Source organism: Terrapene carolina, unplaced genomic scaffold (assembly GCF_002925995.2).
Source record: "Terrapene carolina triunguis isolate 2854851 unplaced genomic scaffold, T_m_triunguis-2.0 Scaffold66, whole genome shotgun sequence".
NCBI lineage: Eukaryota > Metazoa > Chordata > Testudines > Emydidae > Terrapene > Terrapene triunguis.
This window is the reverse complement of record NW_020664417.1, coordinates 23,529,830-23,541,504: the sequence shown is the minus strand read 5'-3', so window position 1 is coordinate 23,541,504 and position 11,675 is coordinate 23,529,830. Positions and strand designations below refer to the sequence as shown.

At 39.0% G+C, this 11,675-nt stretch overlaps 1 protein-coding gene across 5 annotated transcripts in view; it reads right to left on the bottom strand.

Moving 5' to 3' along the window:
- TMEM131L (transmembrane 131 like) overlaps positions 1-11,675 on the bottom strand; it is a 125,152-nt gene that overhangs the window by 45,630 nt on the left and 67,847 nt on the right. For all 5 annotated transcript variants that reach the window (XM_024198247.2, XM_024198245.2, XM_024198248.2 and 2 more), the window contains 6 exons: positions 8,759-8,836; positions 7,154-7,307; positions 4,405-4,463; positions 3,945-4,053; positions 1,634-1,739; positions 514-667 (listed from right to left, as the gene is read on the bottom strand). In XM_024198247.2, the coding sequence (XP_024054015.1) occupies positions 514-667; positions 1,634-1,739; positions 3,945-4,053; positions 4,405-4,463; positions 7,154-7,307; positions 8,759-8,836 (660 nt within the window). The remainder of the gene's footprint in view (positions 1-513; positions 668-1,633; positions 1,740-3,944; positions 4,054-4,404; positions 4,464-7,153; positions 7,308-8,758; positions 8,837-11,675) is intronic.

Here is an 11,675-nt window from a genome sequence, read left to right as displayed (position 1 = left end):
GTGCACAAATGGCCAATTCAATGTCTAGTTTGTTATTTGAGCATGCACACATCAGCTTTGTTTGTTCTAATGAAGCAATTACATACATTTTTTTTGCCTAAACTTCTAAAAATAAGGCCTCTCTTTTGTAAAATCTTTAATAACTTTGCACAAAGCTCGTCCACTCACCAAAAGATTTCCAATATAGTCTATGAAGAGAGATTTACTCTTTACATGTACCAATAGCATAAGTAGCAATTGTGAGAACATTGACTATGACGGCAAAATTCTGTACTTTAATGCACACGTACAACTGCTACTGCAGCCAGAATTTACTCTAACATATACTAAAACAACCATCACACTGAATAATGGACCATAGCCTTCTGGAGCCTGATAAAGGCACACAGCACTTTGCACTAACTCACACTGAATTCAATATGAATTGAGGACACTCAGCTCCACAAAGAACCTGCTCCACATCTTGAAGGACATTAAGGAAAAGACATTATAGGATTCTAAAATAAAACTTACCTTTAAAATGTTCTTAGTCTCTCTGGCTACAAAGACATCATTTAGTTCAATGCTAAAGTCAAACTTGTTTGTAAACCATATAGACCAAAATCCTGAAGTATTGTGATGTGGCTCTATGTGAAATAATGCTGCAGAAGGGTCAACGCCAAAATACCTGTAGAGAAACACAGATTAAAAATGTAAGGGTCCTTGAACATGCAAAGTAATTCACACAGACAGACAGATAAAAGTATCACTGTTGGGAAATGAGCGTTTTTAAGGACTCTGGAGGAAGAACAAATTATTTTATTGAAAATACAGTAAAAATTAGAAGACAAAGTGTAACTCTAAGAGGGATGGATAGCTAGTCATGGTACTGTCTCACAACTTTAGAGTACAATGCTGCCTAGTGCTTTCCCTGTTATAATGTGGTAGCTGTGATAACACTACTGAGTCAAGACTAGAAAAAATGTTCCATTTCCAATTTTCCATTAGAGTACTGTTCCCATAAAGTAGGAAAAAGAGATAAGGAAATTTATCTCAGATTTTAAATAAGGCCTATGTGACCTTAACTGTTTAGACTTCTTCTTACTGAATCTTGAAAGTTTATGTGTCTGAAATACAAAACTATTCTATGAAATGTCACGGGGTTTTATTTTGTTGAAAGACACGGCAACAATATGCAGCGGTCTGGGCACTCATGCTTACTACCATTAAATGAGAAAGTTAGCTTGCTTTGACTCTACAGCATATATTTGAGCACATTTTACAGTTTCCCTACAATTCTAGCAAATGTTTAAAACAGGGGTCAGCAACCTTTCAGAAGTGGTGTGCCGAGTCTTCATTTATTCACTCTAATTTAAGGTTTCGTGTGCCAGTAATACATTTTAACGTTTTAGAAGGTCTCTTTCTATAAGTCTATATTATATAACTAAACTATTTTTTGTATGTAAAGTAAATAAGGTTTTAAAAATGTTTAAGAAGCTTCATTTAAAATGAAATTAAAATGCAGAGCCCCCCAGACCGGTGGCCAGGACCCAGGCAGTGTGAGTGCCACTGAAAATCAGCTCGCGTGCCGCCTTCGGCACACGTGCCATAGATTGCCTACCCCTGGTTTAAAATAATCCCACCATCAACCTACCCTTCCATCACAGGATGGGAAAGACATGCTTTTAGTGTTGTGGTGCCTTCTAATGGATTCATCTTCACATCACTAGTATAATGGCTTTCATTGTCACATGATGCAGCTGTATAAATGAAAAGTAAACATATATATTTGAATAAAATCTTTGTAATAATAATGCTTTTCATGTAAGGATTTCAAAGACCCTTACAAAGAAAAGTCTGTATCAACAGCTCTACTTTACAGCGGGCAAAATCAAGGGACTTGAACGTTAATATTCTGATTTTCAGATGTGCTGAGTATCGACTTAAAAGGGATTTATGGGTGCTCAGCGCTTCAGAAAATCAGACCATAAAACTGATTTGTCCAAGATCAAACAGGGAGTCAGTGGCAGAGCTCGAGTCTCCTGACTCCCCATCCGCTACCCTAGCTACTGAACCAAGCTGCTATCCTCAATAAATAAAAGCATGCCTGGGAAAATAAAAAACTCACTCTACTGCTCTACCGCCTTCTTTGCCTTCTCTTTCTTAGAAGGACGAGTCCCACACTCATTATGAAGTAAACTCTTTGAGAAAATGTATTTTGTTGTCCCCGTCACCACTCCCAAAACAAACAGACAAACAAAACAAAACACACGTTTTTATAAGAAGCAGAGGAAAGAATTTGGAAGCACTGACCAGGAGGGTGAAAGCATAACAAAAATGTGCAGGGCACTACTGAGTACAACAGTGACAAAGTTTGCATGACAACAGTGATCTGAGTCAGGGAAACTAAATAAGAATTTCAGTAATAATGCAGTAGATCAGCAGTTCTCAAACTGTGGGTCAGGACCCCAAAGTGGGTTGCGACCCTGTTTTAATGAGATCGCCAGGGCTGGCATTAGACTTGCTGGAACCCAGGGTCAAAGCTGAAGCCCGAGCCCCACCACCTGGGGTCAAAGCCAAACCTGGCAGGGCTCAGGCTTCAGTCCCTTCTTCCTGGGGTCGTATAGTAATTGTGGTTGTCAGAAGGGGTCATGGTGCAATGAAGTTTGAGAACCCCTGCAGTAGATCATCGACATGGTCTAGTGCAGAGGTGGGCAAACTACGACCCTCCTCCCCGGCCCTGGAGGCTAGCCCCCAGCCCCTCCCCTGCTGTTCCCCCTCCCCTGCAGCCTCAGCGTGCGGCGCCACTGATGCAATGGTCTGGGCGGCCAGGCAGCGAAGCTGCAGAGCCCGGTCTGACACGGTGCTCTGTGCTGCGCGGTGGCGACGGCGTGGCTAGCTCCAGCCAGGCGACGTGGCTGTAGCACCGCCAGCCACCGGTGCTCCAGGCAGCGTGGTAAGGGGACAGGGGGTGTTGGATAGAGGGTAGGGGAGTTCGGGGTGGTGATCAGGGGGCAGGGGTGTGGATAGGGATTGGGGCGGTCAGAGGACGGGGAACGGGGAGGTTGAATGGGTGCAGGGGTCCCAGGGAGCAAGTCAGAAAGGAGAGGGGGGTTGGATGGGGCGGTGGGGGGCAGTCGGGTGGGGGTTCCGGGGGCGGTCAGGGGACAGGGTGCGGGGGTGGGGTGGATGGGGCAGGAGTCCGGGGGCGGAGGGCGTCAGGGGGTGAGAAGCGAGGGGGCGGGGGGCAGGGGCCGGGCCACACCTGGCTGTTTGGGGAGGCACAGCCTCCCCTTACCGGCCCTCCATACAATCTCCAAAACCCGATGCGCCCCTCAGGCCAAAGTTTGCCCACCCCTGGTCTATAAGAGCATGGGACTGGCTGGAAACAGCAACTTCTAAATGTTAACCCTAGCTCTTCCACAAACATGCAATTCTCTCAAACCATCCTTATAAATACTGCCATAAAAATTTACCACCCAAGCACAAAAGTGTACTATTTAAGATTTTAAATAAAAGAATCATCTAAATGATTAAAGGGAACCTAAAAGGTACATTCAATAAATGCTGACAATCTTATTAGTCACCCACTTTCCCTTCCTGTTAATATGGCCTTTACTGAATCTAAGGCCTTGGCTACACTGGCGCTGTACAGTGCTGCAACTTGCAGCGCTCAGGGGTGTGAAAATACCGCCCCCCAGCACAGCGAGTGCAGCGCTGTAAAGCGCCAGTGTAATCAGTGCCTGCAGCGCTGCACGCTCGCAGCGCTACAAGCTACTCCCCTCGGAGAGGTGGAGTACTTACAGCGCTGCGAGAGAGCTCTCGCAGCGCTGGCAGCGCAACTACACTCGCGCTTCCCAGCAAAGTTGCACAGACAAGTTGGTCTTGATCCTTTCAGAGTATCTTATAAGATAAATATGTACCTCATGTAATCATATTATATACACAAAATATACATACTGTACCTTTACAAACAATGGAAGCAACTTTTGTAAAATTTGTGGTTGAAGAAGGAAGTTGTATTGGCTCAAACTGCACAGATGATGTATCTTTTTGTGAGAAACGCTGTATGTCCTGCATTAAAATGATATATTACCAATCCCTGTAGCACTATTACCGTTATTATATTTTTAGTATTTGTTTAATTCGTCTTCATGACAAACTTAGAAGGAATTGTCGTTTATCATATCATAAATAGTTTTGTGGCTTTATTTAGGTTAATGGGCACATTAAAAATCATTATCTGAGCTGTAGCTTACAATCTACAAATTCTGTTGGACATATATACAAACTTAAATGTGTTAAATGCATCTTAAAATAAAGAAGTGTGCTATTTGGCGACAGCAAAAAGTAAGTAGTCAAGCTAGTTAATATCCTAATTAAATTCAATACCTCCGAATATGATTGCATGAAGAACATAATTACCTGTATATGTAAAACGTTGTTCCCTGAATGCAATACATACATGTTTACTGTGGAATCATCTGTCCAAAAAAATGAACATCCAGATAAGTACCAAAGATCAAGTACCACTGCTTTGTCAGACATTAATATGAGAAACAATATCTAACATATTCAAATGAAAATTAGGAGATAGAATAATTCTATGAGAAAATATGTCTCTTGTAAAAATTAGAAGTTAATCACACATTGGGCCTGACTCTCCTCTCATGCCATTTTATGCTGGTGTAAATCCACCTTGCCATAGCTTTGGCCCTAATTACGGTGGCAAAAATCGGCTGGAAAGCTGGCATTACCACCAGCTTCTAAATCCCCAGCTGGCACACAGCCCTATCCACGGAGCCAGCATAGCCTCCCTTTTTCCAGGCCATGGTAAAGTGTAGCCCATAGGGATAGGTATTTGCCAAGTAAGACGGGGTATAAGTTAAGGCAGAACCATTACAAGGCCTGTAAAACAATAGCTTAGGTAACAAAGCACAAGGCTCAAAAGCCTTCGCATACGCAGTTATCTAGGAGTAACCCTAGATTATAAAAGACACAGGACAAAATGCAATAATAACTAAACTGCTGACAGGTAACCACAAGATGCCAATTTATATCAGCTTGGGATATTTTAACTTAGGTACATCAGCAGACGTCTGACCACAAGAGTACCGTGGTAATTAACAAGCTTGAGATAAATAAGCTAGTAACCTAAGGGAGAAAGGCACACCAACATTAGTAGGGTGAGGAAATACAAATAAGGAAAAGAGGAAAAAACTCTACTGCGAATACGCATTAGGCATAGTGGCAGTGCAACACATTATAAAAGTTGCAGCCCGGCCTGTGTGGGAGATGTAACTCTTGGGAGACCCCACGGTGGTGACCACCGGTGGTGATGGTGAGTCTGATGATGAGGATGATAACAAACACTTCAGGTCCTTTTGCAAGGGACGGTGTGAGTACATGAATGCTCAGAGACACATTCTGAATTATCTCTATCCACCTTGCTGGGCTGGAGTGTTTGTAACTTTTCTCACTATGTTAATAAAACTTACAAACACAGAAGGTTCTTCCAATGTATGAATGTTGTAACCATGCACATCGGGGTTCCCAAACGAACAGTAATTTTAATAAATAGTGGGTATGATCTTGGGACAAGAACCTACCAAGTCTCAAAGTGCTAACTGGAAATTCCTAAGTAATCAAAATAATTAATCCAAAATCAATAGATCATCAAACAATAGGAAGTATGGCTGACGGAGAGGGGTGTGGCTAAAACTGTACTAAATTACTGTAGGGGCCAAAGTAATCCCAAGATCAGGGATTCACAAATATGCTCTAAAGCCTCCCTTGCACACATGCATACAAGCACATACACCCCAAATTTGCAGGCCACAGAACACATGATCTGGCTTACTGACTTCAACAGAGTTACTCTCGATTCACTTTGGTGTAGCGAGAAGAGATGCAGACTCCAAGTCTCTCTTACTTAAGCACATCAACATAAAGAAAATTAACAAACATTATTATCTGAAGTTGAAAAGCTGCCCACAGGACCATCAAGGCAAAAGATTTATACCTTCCCACTGCCAGGATCATAAAGGAATTATGACAGGTCTTTACCCTAGTGTATAGGGATTTATGATTTGCATTATATTGAGGAAGTGTATAGCTTTTTTAAAATGCTCTTCTATCACCTGAATCCATTAAAAAGGATGTTACAGCCATACCCCTGGACATGACAGATGTGAACATTTATCCACAAGTGTAAGAATAAATATGCTTCCACAACTCAGTGCAACAAAACACTGCTATCTCAGACGTGAGGGAAAATAGATTTACTGCGGACATATCAGCACCATCAGTCAAATGTAAATATCACTCCAGTCAATTACCAGCCCTTCCAACTACATAGCAGGCTCTGGAAGAACGATAAATGTGTTTTGCAGCCGGACCTTGAAATGTGGTAAAAGTGATAACTGAATCATTTATCTGTTTTGATGAGTCATTTTTTCTTCTACCAGACAGTACAATTGGCAGAAAACTGTATTTTTGTTCCAAAAAATCTAAACAATTAAAAGGTGATGGTGCGCTATAAATAATTAAAAATCAAAGATATCTCATCCCTTGGATTTGGAGAAAAATTATCTATTTACCCAACATACATATGATACAAAAAATTTAAGTAGATGGTTACTTCGCATGTGGAATTCTAGCCTCCAAAAATGATGATACAAAGATCCTTTGTATTATATTATTACAGTAATTTCCACAATGCCTGCTCTTTCTAGATCCTGATTTCTTTGCAGGTCTAGTTCTGTTAATCTAATTCCTTGGAAATTAGAATACTACAATTTTCATTAATTGCACTTTTGTTGAAAGGTGGAAACAAAAGCAATCATCAACACCACACATTTTGTACTATTTAAACAGACACCTAAGAAAAGGATGTTTCTGTTCCATACACAAATCTTAAGGGAAAAAGTAAAGAATGTAACAAATGTAGTTTACAACTGCAGATGATTGCTACCTCTTTCATTAAGAAACACCTCCACAGTAATTCTGCATTAAACACAAAATGTCAAACAGTTTCACTTCACTAATCTGGCCTTCTCATTAAACAGCAAAATAAAGAGGATGTCACTGAGATCAATATATTTTTGAATACTACATTCTGAAGTGTATATAAAAGCAATTTCTATTAAAATTAACAGTCATGTCTTGGACTTACCTGAGGTCTCAGTTTTGTCCATTGCTACATAAACTACAAAAAGATTCTCCAGTAAGTACTGTCTGTGATCCACAAATTCCTGTTGGGAGTTTTCCATTCTTAGTACTAAGCTCATTTTTAGCAGCACTGGATCATCAGACATAAAACAGCAACTCTGGAGTGACATAAATGAGGGGGAAAGGTGGTGGAAAAAAGGAGGGGAAATTTCATAAAATAATCTGATTTGAATAAAAAACATACTGAATTGATGGTCTCAGCCGATTTCTAATGGACAAATGTTCTATGTGCATCACAAAGGTACCAATCCCGGGGCAGTAATTAGAACTTTGATGGAATTCTCAGTAGAGGCAGAGAACTGCACAGGTACAGAGAGCAAATTCCACTCAAACAGGCACTTTTTGGGGGCAACGTGGGAAAGCCTTCCCTGGCAACGTTGCGCCTCTTTCTGGATAAACAGAAAGCTGCAGTCTCCAGGGCACATTCTGCAAACACTCAGTTCACACACACACACCTACACAAAAAAGTAAAACCAAAGCATAGCACAATGGGGTCCTGGTCAATGACTTGGACTCTGAGGTGCCATAGTGATAAATAATAAAAAACATTAAAACAACACTAAGGATTAAGCCTCAAAAGAATTCCAATGTAACAGTAGTTTCAACTGGAAGGTCTGGCCTTAGGGACTGTAAAACATTTTCATTTGTAAAATCCTTCACTCTGAATAAGGTGTACTATAAACAGACTAGCGGAATGAATTCCAAAGGTGGGGAACCTTCAGACGTGCAACAAAGAATGTCCAAGCTCAGGGACTGAGAGAAAGAGCACTCAGCTGATCTTAAATAGTATGGTGAGGTATAAGGTAAGAGAAGCAATCTGGATCCCAGACTTCTCACAGCCTTGAGATTCCAAAAGACAGAAGTGGAAAACATCCAAAATATTTATATAAATAGTATTCTATTATTGTTTAACAGTGTGATTAATCGTGATTAATTTTTTTTAATCGCTTGACAATACTTTGCAAAGCCAGCTACAAAAGTGCCATGCAAACGTCTGTTCTCACTTTCAGGTGACATTGTAAATAAGAAGCGGGCAGCATTATCCCCTGTAAATGTAAACAAACTTGTTTCTCTTAGCAATTGGCTGAATAAGAAGTAGGACTGAGTGGACCTGTAGGCTCTAAAGTTTTACATGGTTTTGGTTTTGAGTGCAGTTATGCAACAAAGAAAAAAAAATCTCCATTTGTAAATTGCACTTTCACGATAAAGAGATTGCACTATGGTACTTCTATGAAGTGAACTGAAAAGTACTATTTTTGTTTATTATTTTTACAGTGCAAATATTTGTAATAAAAATAATATAAAGTGAGCATTGTACACTTTGCATTCTGTGTTGTAATTGAAATCAATATATTTAACAATGTAGAAAAAACACCCAAAATATTGAATAAATTTCAATTAGTATTTTATTGTTTAGTAGTGCGATTAAAACTGCGATTAATTTTTTTTGAGTTAATCACATGAGTTAACTGCAATTAATTGACAGCCCTAATTTTTAAACCTAAAACCCTGGTCAGTGTTCCATTAAAATGAAATGTACATGTCATACCTTAAGTTGTTGGCACATATTGTTATGTAAATTGCATTCAAGATGAACTTGTAAGAGACTGGCATTCGTAGTTTCTGCCTAGAAAAGGAAAAATTAAGACAACAGTTCAAAGTGTTTGATTTAACAGATTATATCCAGTCAAATTTGGCCCAAAGTTTACATTTTGTAAGGCCAATAAAAACTATTCCCATTACATTTCTATTTAGATTCCAAAAGATACAGTGTTTTTTCTCCAAAATGTAGGCTTTTGAAAGCCAAGCTTTTACACAAAATCTAACATTTTCATTTGTTTTTAAAATCCATACATCTAAATCCCTGGTTCTAGATACATGTTTTTGTGCAATATATGCCACCCAAACATTGCATCACTGAGAACCTCCCGGTGAAAATTGACTATAAATGAATGTGAAGTTGACTTTGTTATTTTCATTGTACTAGCAGAAGGAAATGCAAAAGGCAAACAAACAAAATAGCGAAAAACAAATGGCAATGTTGTCAATTCTTTCAATTTCAATAAAATGTAATCCCTGACAGTAACATCAGCAAGGAGATCAGTTTAAAAAAAAGTGTTTTTTTTTAATTTGACTATTATTTTAGGGTAATATGGCAGCCAACTTCACTGCTCAATGAGAAACAGTATCATTTCCACTCCTACTTCCATGTCAAATTATTAAACATTTTATACAGTAGCAACATATAATGGACTCTTATAAATCTTAAGCTCCTACTTGATTTTCTCCTATAATGCCTTTTTTTACATACAATAAAAGCTTCCTTCCTTGTTTTCCTGTATATTTTCTTTGAAAAACATATTTAAAAAACTGCTGGTAGGCTAAATTTGTGGTAAGATTTCCTGGATGCAGCCTTGATGTTCAGGCCTCACACCAAAACAAATAAATAAAACAACACAAAACAGAGAAATTATTTTCTGTTGCTTCACCATTTTATTAATTTGAAAGAAAAAAAATGAATGTGTTTATTTTGCCAGCTTATAAAATGTTCATGCAGTAGCACTGTCTAAAGCAGGGGTCGGCAACCTTTTAGAAGTGGTGTGCCGAGTCTTCATTTATTCACTCTAATTTAAGGTTTTGCATGCTGGTAATACATTTTAACGTTTTTAGAAGGTCTCTTTCTAGAAGTTTATAATATATAACTAAACTATTGTGGTATGTAGATTAAATACGTTTTTTAAAATATTTAGGAAGCTTCATTTAAAATTAAATTAAAATGCAGAGCCCCCCGGACCAGTGGCCAGGACCCAGGCAGTGTGAGTGCCACTGAAAATCAGCTCACGTGCCGCCTTCGGCACGCGTGCCCATAGGTTGCCTACCCCTGGTCTAAAGCCAGACATAATGCATGCAAGCTATGTGAAATATTGTCATACATAGTTTGTCATACCAACAATCCATAATAATTCTGTGCTTCTCCTTATCAGTGATTGTCAATTATGCCAAATTACAGATCGTTTGGGGACTAATTTAAGATCACAGTCAATTTTTCATTTGTGACCTCACTCAAATTTGAATCAAGGTCTCCAAAGATGCAAGAGCCAGTGCAATCTACTCAATCTTTTCCTTTAAAAAAACTGAAATAATTTGAAGTTGAAAGAGGCAGAACTGTGAAAGAAATGTTAAAAGGTGCCATACCCTAATGCATATTTTTATCTCTGATGAGCTTTTGTATAAAAACCTCACAGGAAATCCATTCCATTATTTGCTCAGGGAAGAGACATGCATTTAAAATCCTGAAAGAAATACAATCAGAAGGAGACGCTTTGAAGCCTTTTTCTACAGATAAGGTGGTGGTGGTTTTATCACACAGTAAATTCACCACATGCATAATGCTTCTTTTATAATGTGATGTGTGATTGCGTAAGAGCACAACAAAACAAAAAGTCAACATGATTTCTTTGGTATTCACTCAGTTTATATAGCAAATATTGCAGAATCCCACAAGGGGGAGTTCTAACACCTCCAAAGGTTAATCACATAATTTAAAAAACAATTTTTAAAAACTCCTTTTTTAGCACAGCACTATTGAGGAATGGGAGTCTCAACCAATTCACCTCTTTTTGCAATTTCACCTTTATTTTGTCCTAATCAAATTATGCAAGTAAATCAAGCTCTTAAATCCAATATGTGCATCATGAATTAACCTTCCACAGCTATTACTGGCAGTGGAGTTTCAACAAGAAAATGGGTTTATGTGAGCAGACCACTTACAAGTCAGCTAATTGGTCTGATAAACCTTATCCAACTTAGATTTCCCTTCTGAACCTTCCTGGAAAGAACTATATTTTTTTTTCACTAGCCTATACACCACTACTTTATGCATTCTTTTCCTTTGCTTAAAGTGCATGGTCCGTTAAGGCTCTTCAGATTTTCTCCAGATAAAGGTCAACTAAACGTAATACTCTGAGTCAAGTTTTTCTATAGCTTTGTCTGAACCACTTCTCTCTCTACTTCGAGTAAAGGCTATTCTGTCTCCTAGTCGTATACCTTTGCTTCTCAGTTTGGCCCTCACTGCTATTTTGGAGGCTTCTCATGTCATGTTTCATTTCTCATGTCTCCTCCCCCTTATGTATCAAATGTGATTTAACAACTTCTTATAGGATGAAGCTTATCCTAAACCCTTAAATCAGGGATTAGGTGATGAGGCAAGCCTTATGAAAGCCCTACATGCTTTGAGAAAATTTTATCCTTAATAAGAGTAGGATTCACAAGATGATTTATTATTGTCCCAGATTTTGGGTCCTAATGACCTGTCAACGGAGTTCTAGTCCCCCAACTTTTATGGTGATTACTACATTTCTGAATTGCACTCTGTCCAGTCTAGATTTTAAATGCCTTAGATCAGGGGTTTCCTGCCTTCCTTTTGTTGCCCACAATTGCTAGGAGCGCAGTAGTCAAGTAGCCAA